The 19,230-nt window shown below is 36.2% G+C and overlaps 1 protein-coding gene across 2 annotated transcripts in view; it reads left to right on the top strand.

The window, feature by feature from the left end:
• fliI (FLII actin remodeling protein) overlaps positions 1–19,230 on the top strand; it is a 437,463-nt gene that overhangs the window by 66,005 nt on the left and 352,228 nt on the right. For both annotated transcript variants that reach the window (XM_090398141.1, XM_090398140.1), the window contains exon 6: positions 4,752–4,836. In XM_090398141.1, the coding sequence (XP_090254267.1) occupies positions 4,752–4,836 (85 nt within the window). The remainder of the gene's footprint in view (positions 1–4,751; positions 4,837–19,230) is intronic.

Here is a 19,230-nt window from a genome sequence, read left to right as displayed (position 1 = left end):
GAAAACAGGAGTATTTTCAATAGAAAATCTTTATAATAAGTAAAATATTTCAGGTATTTAGACACAATTTTTAGTGAAGATGTCGAATTAAATTTGGAAATTTGGAATAAATTGATATAAAATGAGAAAGAAATTAGTAAAACACTAAACTAGCAATATAGAAGACTGTATTTAAACCAATATTAACTTACATACTACAGATTTGGAAGTTTTGAGTTAAAAAAAAAAGCAGGAAAGTAGAAATATGAAATATGAAGATATCAGAATGGAACTAAAAGTAATATAGTCACTTAAATGGAATGGGAGAGATATTTGGCTGAACAAGTTTTGATTTCAGGATAGCAGGAAGAAGGGTTAGAAAACCAAACTACAGCTTAATTGATGTTGTTGATATTGCCATAAAAGAGTGAAATATAAGATACATCAATACCAGAGTTCTAACAAATAACAGATTAATTTTGAGGAAAATTGTTCATGGCATGGCATGTCATGCAGTACAGTGCAGTGTATAATCCTCTGTACCCCTGGAGGAACATATCAGGAATTTGATGATGAAAATGATGATGTATCCTATTATGCTTTTTCATTTACCGAAAGGAGTACTCAGCTCACTCTTTAGACCTAACTTGTTGGAAATTAGTAATTAGCCAGTCTTCACCGTTTATTTTCACCACAGTTGATTACATGTCTTTAAAATGCTAGATGAAACAGTTTTTTCCAATCACAACTTGTGTTACTTGCACATGCTTTTCATCAGTCAATTTTGTTGAGTTTAAATGTTAAAAACATGAGTTTTCTATGAGATTAAAAATAAATAAAGAAAAAATAAAAGCCTTTCTCACCTGTGCCAAAGATTTACTGACTCTGGATTTGTCTGAAATAAGGACTAGAAATATTTATATTTTTATATGCCTGGCATTATGGAAGTCATACACTGTTCATTACTCATAATAATACTTAACGATATAACCAACACTAAGAGGAAAAACATACGTTTATTAAACTTACTAATATGTTGCTGGTTTTCTACCCAGCATCATCAGAGCACAATGATAACTCTGACAGGCACACAGCACTAAACATGTAATTGTAGAAACAATTTAAATTGTAACTGACACCTAATGTCCTTACATGGTGCCCTCTATAGATCAGATAACTACAAAGTTAATTTAGAACAGTCTGGCTATTAGGTCTTTAAATGATAGTCTCCATATCTTTGGTAAATTAATCCAGCCATACTTGATGAGGTGGAGAGTGTTTCATAGTTGATGCTGATTCTAAGAATAGCCTCTCTGACCTGTAATGACTTTTATGTAATATAGATGTTTTCACCATCTGATTCTATGTGAAGAAGTATCCAGAGCATGGTCTGCCAATCCTGACTTGTCATACAGATGATTTTGGATGAAATTTATATTTTTCAAGGCTGATCTACCAGTCTGTCCAAAGTAGGCTAACTTGCAGGCACAAAGATCTTTATACACTCCCTGATGTTCAAGAGGATGTACTTGATCTTTAGGAGAATGTATAAAAGTAGCTATTGAATGAAAGGTTTGAGAGTGATATGGAGATCATTTTATATGGAATAGGAATAGTTAACATATGAAATAGGAATGGTTTTGCTGTGATCCTGTGTGTTGGGTGTAGAAAGGATCAGGGGTGCATGTAATATTTTATTCATTTTATATAGGTTGTAGCCATTAGCTAAAATGGCATTGCAAAGGTCCCTGAGCTCAGTTTCAAGGGCTAAGTCAGAAGAAATAGCCTTGGCTTGGTGAGTGAGTTTTGAGGCTGTCATACTGTTGGGAAGGGTGGTGGTCGTCGTGTGTTTGTTTATATAAATACCTACTAGTATGAGTGGGTTTTCTGTAGATAAGAGAAGGATAATGAAGGAGTAATAATAATGAGACTATTATTACTTTCTTTTTGTATGGTGAAGTTTATTTTAGGATATTGGCTGTTAAGATGCACCAAAAATGTGTCTAATGTGTCTGGATCATGAAGCAAACATAATCATCAACATACCACAGCCAAACTGTTGATTTTTGTTGAGAGCTTCGTGTTCAAATGCTCCATATGGTAGTTTTCTAGAGGGAGGGAAGAGGGGGGGGACCCATAGCAGTCCCATACAACTGCTTGAATATTTTTCCTTTCCACAGGAAATAACCTACAAGTATGGTGAATCTGAATAATTCAGTTATGTTGGGGTGGTGGTGGTGGTGGTGGGGGGATGTGGCTTAATAAGGTCAAGAGTCTCTGTCAAAGGTACATTAGTGAAAAGTGAGGTGATACCAAAACTGACCATGATGTCAGAATCTGCCAGAGTTAAATTTTCTGTTAATGTTTTTTAAAGTGCAAAGAATTTTTAATAAATGAGGGAGAGTTGCCTGCAATTTAGGAAAGTGATTTGGATTAATGTTTAGCCAGTTTGTAGGTCTTTGTCTGTATTCCAAATATTCTCTTCGTCCTATCTACTATTGGATGAAGAGGATATTTGGTTTGTGTATGTTAGGGACCATGCTAGATGGTTTAACATGATAAGATTTAAGTTTTTTGGTAATTTCTTTAGGCCAGGATGTAACTTTTTTAAAAAAATAATTTGTACACTTTTTTCTTTTGGGGTTTTGTAGGATCCAATCTATGATTTGATAAGTGAAAGAGTCTTGAAGAAGTTTTCTGTTGTACTCCACTTGATTCATAATGACAGTAGCATTTCCCTTATCAGCTTAGTTATAATAATTAGTTTATTTTTATATAGCTTTCTAAGTGCTGATATTTCTTTTAGTGGAATGCTGATATTTCTTTTAGTGGAATGTTATTCTTTTGAGGTTTGGATTTACTTAGAATATTAGCCACATCCAACCGAATGTTAGCCACTGTTGGTGCAAGTTCATAGATACCACATTGTAGACTGGTCAAAAGATACTTTTTTTCAGGCATGATAGTGATATATCCACAATTAAGTGCATTGACATTGACTGTGTCCTCTGAGAGTGTTTGCAGCAGTAGGTTTACTACTACTACGCATTCTCGTCGCAGATGCAGTCGGGAACAGTTCTGCTGTTGAAACACTGTAAATTTTTTCAGATGGTGATTCTTAACTTTTTCATGATCTGATATCTGAAAAGCAGCATTTTCAGAGATGGAGATTGAAATAGACAGACCACAGTTCTGTATTGAGTATTTCTGAAAGGTCTTCTTGTAATGTGGTGATGTCATCATTGATTTTTAGCTACTTTTATACACTCTCCTAAAGATTAACTAGATTCTCTTGAACATCAGGCAGTGTATAAAGTTCCTTGTGCCTGCAAGTTAGCCTACTTTGTACAGACTGGTAGATCAGTTAACATCTGCCTTAACAGATGTTAACTGATCTACCAGTTAGAATTGTTAATTGATCTACCAGTTGGTTTAGTGATGTGTGCCTGTCACAGTTATCACTGTGCTCGATGATGCTGGTTAGAAAGCCAGCAAAGTATTAGTGAGTTTTTAATAAATGTATTTTTTTCTTCTTGGTGTTGGTTATACCGTTATGCATTATTATGAATTATGAAAGTCAGTACCTATGAAACTAAGCATTTAAACACAACACACACATGCTTATATATATTTCATTTTATTTTATTCCCATAATAACTGAGTAAAAAAAAGCGATAAGAATGCCTAAGAAGATATTTTAATGAAATATAGGGAACACTGGAACACTTACCGTAATTCATTACCAAAACTTAAGGTTTAATCTGCTTTAAGCTGCTCAGAACTTAATAAGAGAATCCAATTAGGGCAGAAAAACTGGAAAAATCTTTCAGTTGTCTTGTGTGATACAAAAGTGTCTAGCAAGCCAGCCTGGTTGGCCGAGTGGTTAGCGTTTCTGCTCTCAAGCCAAAAAGCTGTGGGTTCGAATCCCACCATGGGCTTGGATGTTTGTGATTGTCTGTGGAAATACTAGTGGTGGTGATGGGCGGTAGATGGTGTTGGTGTAGTTGGTAGAGACAGAGTTGTGGAGCAGGTGCCCTCTCTTGATGAGTCCTTCGACTCCCTGGAGGTGTCACATAAAATATCTACAAAATGGTAGTAAGACCTGCACTGATGTATAGCGGTGAGACTTGGCAGATAACCAAAGGATGAGAGAAGAGAATGGACTCAGCTGAAATAAGAATTCTGAGACTTGCAAGTGGTGTAACAAGACTGGACAAGATCAAAAACTCACTGATCAGGGGAACAATGATGATAACCCAAGTATCTGGAAAGATTAGGGAATCAAGGTTGAGGTGGTTTGCTCATGTTATGCAGTGAGATAAAAGCTATGTGGGAAGAAGAGTGCTGGAGATGAAGCCACCAGGCAAAAGAAGTAAGGAAAGACCTGAACAATGATCACAGGATAGCTTGAGAGGGGACCTCCAAGACCTCATACTAGAGGAGAAAATGGCCTTGGACAGAACCAAGTGGAGGAGGTTTATCTGCTGAAGTAATCCTACCTGAATGGGAATGAAGCTGAAGAAGAAGAAGATGGTTTAAGATGCTTTAGTTAACTAATTAATTTTCTTCTGTCAGATGTATGTGTGTGTTAAGAATGCTCTTAAAGTTCTTCATATACCTTAGTGAACATAACCCTCCCAGTCGTATTTTTTTTTAGTTAAAGATATAAGTTAAAAAGTAGCAGTTATGTTTTTTATGATCATTTTGAATGTTTAGAAACTGCTTTTATTTTCCAGGTAGTAATAGTTTCAAATTTTAAACAATCTTTTTAGAAACTCTTCCTCCTCAAATGAGGCGTCTTGTAAATCTTCAAACTTTAATTCTGAATCATAATCCTTTAGGCCACAATCAGCTCAGGTAATATTGAAAACTATTTCTTTTTTTTAACTTAATTGTAAAATAATATGGATAGCACATTAATTGAATATTAGGTGAGTCTCTGTAGCTCAGTTGGTTTCAATGATGCCCTTTCATTGGGTTTGAATCCTGTCTAGGACCCAAAGGACTTTACTAAGACTTTTCAATTGAAGGTAAGTTAGCCAGTCTGATACAGAGGTGATGGGATTTTTCTTCCCACAAACTTGAGTTTTTCATTTTGCAAAGAGACAAACTGACCAGAAGAACACACATAATTAGCAGCCATAATACACTGTGCAGATAGGATTAGTTGCTCCTCTATCAGAGCACTAATTGGATTTCCAAGAAGCCAAGTTACCTGACTGTGTCAGAACAATCCATCTAAAATGCAAAGGGAAAATGAGAAATATTGAGTATGCCATTTTGCTGTCTTAACTGTTTAGTTGTATGGGAACTTCTTTGTTCATTATGGGAGACTATGGGGACATAAATTGGATGGAAGAAAGGAGGTTTTGCAAAATGGAAGTATAATTTATACACTTGCTAAGGGATAATTACTTGAAACAACATGTATATGAGACTAGGGGTTTGAGATTTGGATCTGGTAATAGCATCAGAAGTTATATCCATAACCAACGTTAGATTCTCTGCCTCCTGTTATGGAGAGTGACCACAGTCTTGTTCTGGGAAGTTGCAAAACATGTGGAATTCTCCATCAAGAAAGGGTTTATGTTGAACTATAAAGTTAGTAATTATGATTGACTTAGGAGTCATCTTGGAGCAGGGCCATGGCCTGAGAAGCTACAAGGAAATAATGTCAGTAGTACATGGGAAGTGGTCAGAGATAGTTTGAAAGAAGCAATGTCAGAAAATGCATACCCAAGGTCAGGAGGATAAACCAAGTGGGGATTAAATGGATGAGTAGAGATATAAAGCTATATCTCTACTCAATATAAAGATATATATGGAGGGAATATAAAGAAAAAGCGATTAGTATACTCATGAGGAGTACATAGTGCAAGCAAGAATTGTGACTAGTGTGGTAAGAAATGCCAAATCAGATTATGAAAGAAAATTAGCTAAGTGGGCATAAAAGGAAAAATTACTATGGTAGGAAGGTGACAGATGCAGGTGGAGATTTTGCAGTTGCCAATGAGACAGAGACTTATATCAATATTAAGATAGATGAATAGAAGGCGTTCAGCATATTGAAAAATATCAATGTGAACACAGCAGCAGGACTGGTTGGCATTTCAGCCCGTGCACTATGTGAATGTGCAAGAGAATTGGCATTGTCTCTGATGAAGTTGTTCAGTCTAAATCTCAGCTCTGGTAGAGTTCCATGGGAGTGGAAAGAGGATAAAATAGTTCCATTGCATAAAGGTGGCAAACTACAGACTTCAGAATTGGTTATTAAAGTATGGGAAAGTTGGTTAAAGGTAAAATCCAACAGTGAGCGGATAGGAATGTGATACTGTATATCACATTCCTATTTGTACTTTTGTAAAGGGTAGGGCCTGTCTTAGTAATTTATTAACATTTTATAATAAAGCGAGAGCAAAATTTGGTAAAGGAAATGGCTACACTGAACTTTACAAAGGCATTTGACAGAATACCACATATAAAACCATTACAAAAGTTGGAACAAATAAGAATGAATATGGATTGGGGGAGGTGGCTGACAGATAGACACTAGAGAGTGGTATAGGGTGGAGTGGAATCTAAGAGAATCAGGGTGACTAGTGGAGTACCTCATGGTTCTGTACTAGAGCCATCACTCTTTAATTTGTATATCTATGATATAGGGAAAGATTTAGGGGAGTATTCAATTCAGTTCTTTGCTGTTGATGCAAAACTGGGGAGAGCAATAGTTCATAAAGGTGATGTAGATATCCTGCAGGATGATTTAAATAATTTGGTGTATTGTGGGAAAAGGATAATGATTGTCATTTAATGTTGCAAAATGTAAGGTTATGCACTTTGGGTTGAGAAGGTAGTTGCATATGGTATATCATATTGATGGTGCTGGATTGCAGGACATTGATGAGGTTAGGGAATTGGGAATAGTGACAGATAGAGAATTGAAGTTCAGAGGACATATTGCAAATGTTGGTAAAACAGCTCAAAGGATTAATTGGATGTTGAAAAACATGCTAACAAGTAAAGATAGGAAAGTTATTATCCCTCTTATAAGGCTTTGATTCGGCTGCATCTTGACTACTGTGCATAGATTTGGTCACGTGGATTTCTTGGAGACTATGAGGTGGTAGAGAAGATTCATAGACAAGTGAACAGTCTCCCTCGTGCTCTTTTCTGGGTGTTCAAGAAAGCCATCAGCAGATTTCTCTCTTATCTTCTTGCTGCCTCTCTGCATACACTTAGCACTAATGTGTTATAGGTTTTGCAACCTTCCATGTGTGAGGTCAGAAAATCATATCTTAGTAATTTACTTACATTTTATAATAAAATGACACTAAAATAAGAGTACAAGAGTAGCAAACCAAAGGTACCTTGATGTGGGACTGTGCCTTACTTCATGTAACATACATCTGTTTTGTTATCTCTGTAGACTGGTCCCTACTTGTCATTCTTTCTTTCTTTCTTTTCTTCTTGCTCCCCCCCCCCCCCCAGTGCTGTTAGAGTATTTGAGGGCAGGAGTGAATCTTTCCTATTTTACTATTTTCTTTCATCTCATACATTGGGAGTCTGCTTTCTCTCCTAGATATTTGCCCTTACCTAGTAGGCTAAAGACAGGAGAAGAGATGGGTGTCACCTGTCTATATCTACCCATATGACACTATGGAGACAGTCTTACAGCATTCTGCGCCAGCTCGGTCATCGCCTGTACAAATAAAGACCATACCACCTTCTGGGACTGCCAGGGATGGTGGTGGAAAGTCTCTTACTGGTAGTATATGGACAAATATACTACCAGTATATTTGTCCATATACTAGACAAAGAATATACTCTACAGCTCAGGAGAAGTTTTATGGTTGGTACCTGAAATATCAGAACACTTCAAAAAAGGTGGTCAATTCAAGCTACTACAATATGAACTCTTATGCTATCATTGGTCTGTTGTGGGTCTTGTGAGATCAGATGGTCACAAGCAGGAGAATTGGTTACAGATGAGGAAAATCTTTTGCTTTATTCAAGAACATAATGAGGAGGAGAAGAGGGAGTTGATTTTTTGATTCTTAAAACTGTCAAAAGATATGTGATGGGTTTTAAACTTATAAATAGCAGAATTGCTCTTGTTAGACTGAAAGGAAAACCAATAAATGTATCAACAATACTGTACGGGTCTAGGCACCTACATTATTATACAATGAAGAGTATATTAATGACTTCTACAAACAAATTAACTCAGTGATAAAACAAATTGCAAAGGAAAATTCAGCATAAACATTTTCGGCTTAAGACATTTTGCATTAATTTTTGTAAATAATCAATGGATGATAAAGGGTATTATAAAATCATCAAAAAGGCAAATCTTTATTAAGGTGAATGTCAGTAATACATAATATAATGAAATCATTTAAAAATTGTGCAAATTAATAGAGATGCTGCATAAATAATTAACTTTTTGCTGCGGATCATCAGTTCAACAAATCCATCAGTAACATCACTCATTGGAAGAAATGCTAATGCTGTAAAGCATTTAATTTTCATGTTGAATTCAGCATCTGTTTGATAGCATAACTTCAAACCAATGGCAACAATTTTGCGATAAAGATTTTGTGCCATATGAAATAAACAACATGTTATAGTTATTGATGTAAATATGTTAGAAAAAGCATTGATAGTTGCTTTCTTGAAGTCAACTATTAATGTTTCGGGATCTAATGATGAACATAAGCCCTTTAAGGTACTGAATAATATGCTGTAAGTTAATTCTGATTTGTCAGGAAGCAAAGGAAAATGCTGCCATGGAATCCTTAGTTGTCTCATGCAGTCCCAAGCCTAGATAAAGGAGGAGGGTCGGTCAGATGAGTGTCAATGCTCTGACCATAAAGAAAAAACACAATTGTTATCTGATGCCTATATGACCAATGGCTACAACATGCTGGCTCGGATGTCACCTGAATCAACAAGGTCCGCGATACCAATCGAGTGATTGGGGTTGGATCGAAAAGAGGGATACCGAAAGGAACAGAAACTGAAACTAACAGGACTGTTATCAGTAGGAACATGGAATGTATGTGAGGAAATGAAGAGATATCGGTGTGATATACTAGGACTGGCGGAGATGCGATGGACATCATCAGGAGAGATAAATCGATGCAAAGTCATATGGTCAGGGCATGTCACCAAGCACAAAGCAGGAGTTGGCTTCCTTCTTAACAAAAGAGCTAGAGAGGCACTTTTAGGCTACAAACCAGTTAGTGAATGAATCATAGCAGCAAGATTTCAAGCAAAACCATTTAATATATCAATAGTCCAGATATGTGCACCCACATTTGACAGCACAGATGAGCATGTTGACTTATTTTACAAAGATCTGACAGAGACAATAGAAACAATACCAAAGCAAGATGTACTAATAATTGAAGGAGATTGGAATGCCAAAGTCAGAATAGATAAAAATGATTGGAAAAGAGTCATGGGAAAATACGGTTTTCCCATTAAGAAATGAACGAGGTGAAAAAATGTTAGAATTTGCTGTGGACCACGAGATGATGATCTGTAACACAAGATTCCAGCAAAAGGAGTGTAGAAAATGGATGTGGCGATCAAATGATGGCAAAACCAAGAACATGATTGATATGATTACAAGAAGATAGATGACATCAGCACAGCAGTGTCGAACTTTTCAAGGAGCGGATATAGACTCAGATCATAGTTTAGTGATTGCAAACATTGAAATTAGAAAAAAAATATAAATCCTATCATCAGAAACAAAGAGATACTGCAAGAATAAGTGAAGCAGAAATAGGAAGAAAGTACAGAACAGTGTTAGAGGAGAAACTTAAAAGTGTGGACAAAGAAAAAAATTTGAATCTAAGAGTGAAAGGAGTAATGAAGACAATAGAAGATGCAGGTGAAGAAACAGTACCAGAAGAAGAGAAGATCAAGAAGAAATGGATTAGACAAGAAACACTGAAGTTAGTACAGGAGAAAAGAATGTTGAAGATAAGAAGGGATACATCAGAACAAATAGAGGAGCAACATAGAAGAAAGTATAATGAGATGGAAAAAGCGGTCAGAATGGGGCTAAGATGAAATCGTTAGAAGCCCATTACAGTAATATAGAACAGTACTATGGAGAGTATAAAACTAGGGAGGTGTACAAAATGATTAGAACCATTAATAGAAGGCAGCAACCAAAACAGACCACAGTTAAAGATGAAAAAGACCAAGTATTGATGAATAAAGATAAAATTGTACAGCGATGGACAAGATACTGTAGTGAGTTATATGAAGAAAAACTAGATTTAGATAGCATTGGGAAACTGACTGAAGAATTGAAGCAGATATCACCAGGTAATGAGTATGATATGACATTTTAAGAGGAGAGGTAGAAAGAGTAATATGATAGCTAAAACACAACAGGAGTCTTGGTAATGATAACATCACTGGAGAAATGATTAAATATGGTGGCAAAAGTATGGTTACAGAAATGCATCAACTATGTAATATGGTATAGAAAGAAGGGAAAATGCCAGAGGAGTGTGTGGAATCGATATTAGGGACATTATACAAGAAAGGAAATAAGCTAGAATGTAAAAATTATAGAACAATTGCCTTGACAACTCACCTTTGGTAAAGCAATGATGATGATATTGACAGAAAGATTGAGAACAAAATTGGAAGCATTCCTTTGCAGATGAGCAAGCAGGATTTAGGAAAGATAGAACTACAATTCTACAGATTTTGACAATGCAGTTAATAGCAGAGAAAGCTAGGAGAAAAAACAAAAATATATACTTGCTTTGTTGATTTTCAGAAGACATTAGACAGTATTCACCAGAAAGTGACAGTAGTAGTGCTAGAATCCTATGGAATTGATAGAAAACTAATAGCTATATTAAAAGATGTTTATCAGAATGCAGTTGCAGCAGTTAGAATAGGTGATAATTTGGGGAAATGGTTTAGAACAAGCAGAGGTACTAGACAGGGGATCCAATATCACCAAGCATTTTCATCGCACATTTAGAAAGAGCAATAGATAAAATGAAGGAAGATGCAAAAGGAATATCAGTGCATGGGATGAGAATTAACAATCCGAGATTTGCAGATGACATTGTTATTATTGAAGAAGATGAAAGAGATCTACAAAAAACACTAAAACTGTTAAATTTGGTGAGAAGAACATGAAACAAAAGATACCAGTGGATGGAATTGATATAGAAAATGTAGAACAATTCACATATTTGGGAAGTAAAATGACATATGCTTTGAACTGTAGAGATGCATGGAAACATGCATCTTTAACAGTGTACTGTATGGATCTGAAACATGGGTAATAAATAAGGAATGAAGAAAAATAATTTTGGCATTTGAAAGAACTTGTTAAAGAAAGATTCTAAGAATAGGATGTACAAGAGCTCAATCGGAAGATAAAACCAAAAGAGAATCTAAATCATATCTTCAGATTATAAAACAGAAGCTGCAATTATTTGTCGCAGAAACTGCGACACTGTGCACTGAATAAAGAAAGGTGGAAGAAGATTGTGAAGGAGGCATCGGACACCAACGGGCAGTGAGCCCATGGTTTGTGATGATAATGAAAGCAAAAGACATGGAATGCTAATACTTTCTATTACTATATGTAACCTGAATAACTGATAATATATATTTGGGCTGCATTTAAAAGTACCGTCACATGCCCAATCCTTATTATTTTCAAGATCATCTAATCCAGCTTGTGTACCAAACACAAAAATTCTCTCTTCATCATCTTCACCACTATCGTATAATAAAAACTGCTCACCATTTTCTAGAAATTTATACTTATCTGGAATTGTATATCCACTTCTTTCAGTTGGAATAGGGGGTGCTTGGCCGTTCTTTTGCCTCCATTTAACATTACAACACAAATGCGCTAAAGACAACATCAGAGATGAAGTGTTGTTATCTAAATTTGATGACATATCAGCTATTAAAGACCGAGAAGAAATTTGTGAACTATTAGCTGCTGATAATTTTAAGTTTACCATTGCTTGATAAACTTTAGATTTCCAGAGTTGAGAAGAGTGACAATGCCCACTGAATGTTTTACACATAACGGAGTTAGTGCATAGAAATGTTTATCAAAGGAAGCACACAAACAGACTGTCAGTTACAAAGCTTAAGAATAGGTACAAGATGATGGTAGAAGAAAGAAAGAAAGGTTTAAAGAAATTACCTTCCTCTAACTAGTTTGTTGATAAGTTCACCAGATTTTTAGTTTAAATTGATACGGTGAAAACATCTTATGCCAAATTTTCCTACACCGGAAATGTTTATGCAAATTTTCCAGCCATGATAAATACTATCTCTCCAAAAACTCTGGAATGCAAAAGTTAGTATATAAGGGTGTCTGAAAAGTTCTCGGCCTCGGCCATAGATAGCAACACTATTGGCACGATTTTTTTTTTTTTTTTCTAAGTTGGTACATCTGTCATAAGCATCCATGTGAAATTGCAAGTCATTCTATCGAGCAGATTGTTTTATACAAACTACTTTGTTTTATACAAACTGTCCGAAGCAAAAGTGTTGTCTGTATCCCTTGAAATGGATAAAATTGAGTATCATGAGGTTATAAAATTCTTTCTAAAAGAAGGTTTAATGACAAAAGAAATTTATTTGAAGTTCATAAAAGTTTATGGGCATTCTTCTCCTTCGTTTTCAACAATTAAGAAATGAGCTGCTGAGTTTAAATGTGGCCGTACCAGCCTTGAAGATGATCCATAATCAGTGATACCATATCATTGATCAAGTGCACGATATGGTATTGGATGACTGCGCATCAAAGTGTGTGAAATTGCTGAGACTATAGGCATTTCAAAAGAACATGTAGGATATATTTTACATGAAGAATTGAAATGAAAAATGAAAAAGCTTTGAGCAAGATGGGTGCTGCGCTTGCTCACAGTAGATCTAAAACGCACTCACATGAAAATTTCTAAACAGTGCTTGGAGTGTTTTAACAAGAATAAAACTGATTTTGTGCATCAATTGATTACTATGGATGAGACATGGATTCACCACTACACACCAGAATCGAAACAGTGGACAGAAGCAGGTTGTTCATCGCCAAATAAGACAAAGTCGGTTCCATCAGCAGGAAAGGTCATGGCATTGGTGTTTTGGGATGCTAAAGACATTTTGTTTATTAATTGTCTTGAAAAGGGTAAAACAATAACCAGGGAATATTATTCTGATCTTTTAACCAGACTAGATGAAAAAATTAGTGAGGAAAGACCCGGTTTGCAGAAGAAAAATATCATCTTTCATCAGGACAATGCACCTGCCAACAAGGTGTTTTAGCAATGCAAAAATTAAGGGATCTGCACTATGAATTGTTGGAACATCCAAACCCTTCTAAAAACTAAAACTAAAACCCTTCCTCACTGGTCAGCATTTTTCTTCAACTCAAGAGGTGATTGCAGCCTAGAGGGGTATTTTGCAGATCTTACTGAGAACCACTACAGGGATGGGATAATGGTGCTGGTGCATCGCTGGAATAAATGTATTAGTCCTAGGGGGAGATTATGTGGGAGATCTTTCCAAGGAGCTGATATTTGCAGTGACCACCACATGGTAATTGCCACCTTGAATCTAAAATTAAAACAAATAGAAGGTAATGAAATATCTTCTTCTTTGTTTTTCCAAGATTATTACATGCAATGAATGAAGACGATCCTGATCAAAGAATGCAGTATTGTGAGTGGTTTCAACACATGGTGGATGAGGAGTTTGTGAGGAAGATGGTTTTGTTTGATGAAGCACAATTTAAGCTTAATGGAACAGTGGATTGGCATAATTGTGTTTAGCAGGCTCCATAAAATCCAGGCGTTCATGCAGACAAGGGAGCCAATTTACCTGGGCTCAATGTCTGGTGTGGATTGTCATCTAGGGATTTAATAGGACCATTTTTCTTTGAAGGTACTGTTACTTGTCTAATGTACCTACACACATCCATTTTACCTGCCATTCATGCACTTTATGGGAATGATCAATTTCTCTTCCAACAAGATGGCGCATTACCACCAAAACGTGACAGCTTACCTCGATGAGAGTTTGCAGGGACAATGGATAGGACAAAGATGCAGGTGAGTCCCCCCCCAAGTTCTCATTTAACACCCTTGGACTTCTACCTATGGAGGACTCTAAAGGATGCAGTGTATCGTAGAAAACCAGCTACATTGGTGACGCTTCTGAAAGAAACTGAAACAGCATGCGCTGTAATCCCACTGGACACTTTGGCAAACGTTGAACAAGCAGAAGTTCGCCATAATAATATGTGTCTGGATGCTAATGGTAACCAATTTGAGCAGCTCGTGTAATTGTAGAAGTCAAAGGTAACTTGTATTCATCCCTTGATGTGTGTATAAATTTAGTATTACAATTTTTATACAGGTTTTTCTTTTGCTGAAGTGTGTATACATTTTTTGACAGACTATATATATATTATAGTCTGAAATAGTGTGAGTTCTATGGTTGCTTTACTTGAGTTGTGGGAGAAAAAACTACATTTCCATGAAAAAAAATCCAATCTGTATGTGCAAGAGATTAACTAACTTAGGAAGTAGACTTAGATGCATATGCAGTTCTTTAAGGTCTGCAATTTTTTTGATGAAGTGTAAATTGCAAAGGCTATACATAACGCACAGTCAAGTATGTTGAGTAATGAATCAGATGTTCATTTTTTTTAACAGTAGTTATTGATGCTTACTGGAACAGTGGATTGGCATAATTGTGTTTAACAGGCTCCATAAAATCCAGGCGTTCATGCAGACAAGGGAGTCAATTTACCAGGGCTCAATGTCTGGTGTGGATTGTCATCTAGGGATTTAATAGGACCATTCTTCTTTGAAGGTACTGTTACTTATCTGATGTACCTATGCACATCCATTTTACCTGCCATTCATGCACTTTATGGGAATGATCAATTTCTCTTCCAACAAGATGCCGCATTACCACCAAGACGTGACAGCTTACCTCGATGAGAGTTTGCAGGGACAATGGATAGGACAAAGATGCAGGTGAGCCCCCCCCCCCCCCCCAAGTTCTCATTTAACACCCTTGGACTTCTACCTATGGGGAACTCTAAAGGATGCAGTGTATCATAGAAAACCAGCTACATTGGTGACGCTTCTGAAAGATACTGAAACAGCATGCGCTGTAATCCCACTGGACACTTTGGCAAACGTTGAACAAGCAGAAGTTCGCCATAATAATATGTGTCTGGATGCTAATGGTAACCAATTTGAGCAGCTCGTGTAATTGTAGAAGTCAAAGGTAACTTGTATTCATCCCTTGATGTGTGTATAAATTTAGTATTACAATTTTTATACAGGTTGTTCTTTTGCTGAAGTGTGTATACATTTTTTGACAGACTATATATATATTATAGTCTGAAATAGTGTGAGTTCTATGGTTGCTTTTCTTGAGTTGTGGGAGAAAAAAACCACATTTCCATGAAAAAAAATCTAATCTGTATGTGCAAGAGATTAACTAACTTAGGAAGTAGACTTAGATGCATATGCAGTTCTTTAAGGTCTGCAATTTTTTTGATGAAGTGTAAATTGCAAAGGCTATACATAACGCACAGTCAAGTATGTTGAGTAATGAGTCAGATGTTCATTTTTTTTAACAGTAGTTATTGATGCCTGCGGATCCCTTTGGAAATGGCATTTGCATCTGTAGTGCTAAGCTAAGCCACTTAAGCCTTTCTTTGACATTTCCTAAGTTAGTCAATCTCTTGCACATATAGATTGGATTTTTTTTTCATGGAAATGTTGTTTTTCTCCCACAACTCAAGAAAAGCAACCATAGAACTCACACTATTTCAGACTATAATATATACAGTCTGTCAAAAAATGTATACACACTTCAGCAAAAGAAAAACCTGTATAAAAATTGTAATACTAAATTTATACAGACATTAAGGTATGAATACAAGTTACCTTTGACTTCTACAATTACACGAGCTGCTCAAATTGGTTACCATAAGCATCCAGACACATATTATTATGGCGAACTACTGCTTGTTCAACGTTTGCCAAAGTGTCCAGTGGGATTGCAGCGCATGCTGTTTCAGTTTCTTTTCAAAGAGTCACCAGTGTAGCTGGTTTTCTACGATACAGTGCATCCTTTAGAGTCCCTCATAGGTAGAAGTCCAAGGGTGTTAAATGAGAACTTGGGGGGGGGGACTCACCTGCATCTTTGTCCTATCCATTGTCCCTGCAAACTCTTATCGAGGTAAGCTGTCACGTCTTGGTGGTAATGCGCCATCTTGTTGGAAGAGAAATTGATCATTCCCATAAAGTGCATGAATGGCAGGTAAAATGGATGTGCATAGGTACATTAGACAAGTAACAGTACCTTCAAAGAAGAATGGTCCTATTAAATCCCTAGTTGACAATCCACACCAGACATTGAGCCCTGGTAAATTGGCTCCCTTGTCTGCATGAACGCCTGGATTTTATGGAGCCCATTAAACACAATTATGCCAATCCACTGTTCCATTAAGCTTAAATTGTGCTTCATCAAACAAAACCATCTTCCTCACAAACTCCTCATCCACCATGTGGTGAAACCACTCACAATACTGCATTCTTTGATCAGGATCATCTTCATTCATTGCATGTAATAATCTTGGGATGTAAACTTTTCATTTAGCTGCTTTAAGAATGCACCGTATGCTTGCACTGCTAACTCCTGTCTCACTTGCACGTTGTGTGGCATACTTCTGTGGCGAACATGTAAACTCTTCCAACACCATAGCCGAGGAAGTAGGCCTTGTTGCTGTGCGATGCCTTCTGGATCTTCCCTTGTGCACATCTCACATGGTATCATGGGTCTCAAACTTATCAGGTACGTGCAATTTTCAGGTGTGTTGGAGGTTTTGTTGCAAACTCATGCCTCCATTGTCGTTGAACTTCATCAATATTCTCAAATTTGAAAGACCACTTTAAAATGGTCTTGTGTTCCTCAAGCAATCGTGCCTCAGCCATTTTGTTTGACTGTCCTACCAATCATGTGTTGATGCTAGTATTCATGTGAGTAATGAATCTTTTGAGTGAACATCATATTACACGTTGCTACCGTAATTCGATTCAACTTCGAAAAAAGTCCATCGATGACATCTTTTAAAGTGTGTATAAATTTTTTGATGGACTCTGTTGTGTTAGGGACTACAAGATAGCAACAGTTGTCTGCTGTATTCTCTACCCTGGGTGGCAATTAAAATTACTGGTAATGGTGGACCAGCTGTCTGTGATTGGCTAAAGGGTGGAGATTGGCTACCCCCCCCCCCCCCCATTTTCTAAAGTTAGGGCCAAATGGCCTTGACTTTGGTGAATAAGAGGTGTTGATGGATTTATCTGTTATTTATTTACAGTAGTTATTAACAATTCTATAATATAACAAACTAATCTTTTTTTGTAGTTGGCTGACTTTTTTCAGTTTTCAAACTATAATCCAGATTACAATTTAGTTGGCAGGTATATAGTGAAAAAGATTTCTATTGTAATAGAATAAGAGAGAGAGAACTGAAATCTGAAAGAGTATCTTTGGGGATTAGTGATAGAAGCTTGGGCTCTTAGAATAATCTTAAAATTATAATCTCACAAATTCTGAGTAACGTAATACAGCTATTGGAAGTACAGATTTGTAATGTAGGATTGTTGTATTTTTCCATCTAAATCTATGTGAAGGATGTCCAAAGCATAGTGCTGATCCTCCCCTTCTGTAATTTTAATAGACTCTTCAGTGCAGATATGCATTCTCTCCCATTTGCACAAAAGTCAACTAATTCTGAGACATGGGTACTTTATATATTCCAGGATGTATTGAAAAGTATCATTAGCTAAACAGAGAAGGATTGATTTGACATATGGATTAAAAATAATTTTCATGTAATATATTTATATAGTGATTTAGCTATTCTTTAAGAAGTATTATAGACATTTGAGATCGGAATAAATATACTATGATATTTTGTGTGGGAGAGATTCAATATTATATCTCTTTTTAAGTGTGCAGGGGAAATGTAGCCATTGGCTAAAAAAATAGGTTAGTGTAGCCTTGGCTCTGTTGATGCTTTATAAATTATCTGGCATTGACAAAGATACCTTATTATTGGGATGGATGGTGAGATAATTTGTGTGTGTGTGTGTGAGAAAGAGAGAGAAATAGAAGAGGAAGAGTTTCTATAAATAGACAGTGAACTTAGAATGCTTAAATCTCAAGGAAGGACAAACTGTTAAATTATTTTTTTAGTATAGTAGAATGTATTCTAGGATTTTGGTTGTTTACAAACAAAATGCATATAGGCCACAAATTCAAATAAACACATTAACATCAATATAATGCAGCCAACCTCTGGGTTTTTATTTGGCTGATTTGTTCCATGTTGTGCAGTACACATTTCCCATTCTTATGCTCATTTGCCTGTCACAGACAAGTAACTTAATTGAAACCTAATTAAACCTAGATGAACCATCAGATTATTGCTTTCAGTTATGTGTGTTCTCAAGTGAAAACCTCCTAGGACTGGGAGGGGAATAATTCCACCAGCTAACTCACCTTCAGTTGAAAAGCCCTGATAATGTTTTTCTCATCTTAGACACAGAATTCAAACCCAGGTCTCTCCAACATAAGAGTATCATCAAAACTGACTTAGCTCCAGAAGGAAGCATCATGAAGTATGATCTGTTAGTTATGTATATTTCTCCTTAATGTGAAATAACAAATATTGACCATGAATGAATATAAACATTTCAAGAATGTTGGTAGGTAAAGCAGGGAAATAAATCTTTTATATATATTCTCTGTTTATTGATGCATAGTTATGCCTCAGTAAGAGAGAAGAACATATAAAAATTAAGAGCTGGGACTGGACAACATTAGCATACTACAGTCTCAGCTTATTAATAATTCCTTGGACTACGAACTAACATTTCTATAATAATTTTTCAGCATGGTTGACTGAGTAGATAGCATCTTCAATTTCCATCATTTAAGCAAGTGAGGCAATGAGTCCAATAACCAGGGTGATGGTCCTAGTGCAAGGCCACCACCCTATTTTATTGGAAAACTATAATGACTTGAAGAAAAAAGCGTTCTTTTTTGATCTCTTGAGTAGGATTTTAGATAGAATGATCTAACCCTTAGCCTACCCATAGCACTATTATATGCTTTTTTTTTTTTTTTTTTTTTTTTAAGTAGGACTATTGTATGGT

Source organism: Typopeltis vanoorti, chromosome 9 (genome assembly GCF_054136105.1).
Source record: "Typopeltis vanoorti isolate ZY-2024b chromosome 9, IOZ_Tvanoo_1.0, whole genome shotgun sequence".
In the NCBI taxonomy this organism is placed as follows: Eukaryota; Metazoa; Arthropoda; class Arachnida; order Uropygi; family Thelyphonidae; genus Typopeltis; species Typopeltis vanoorti.
This window is presented reverse-complemented; position numbering and strand designations above follow the sequence as displayed.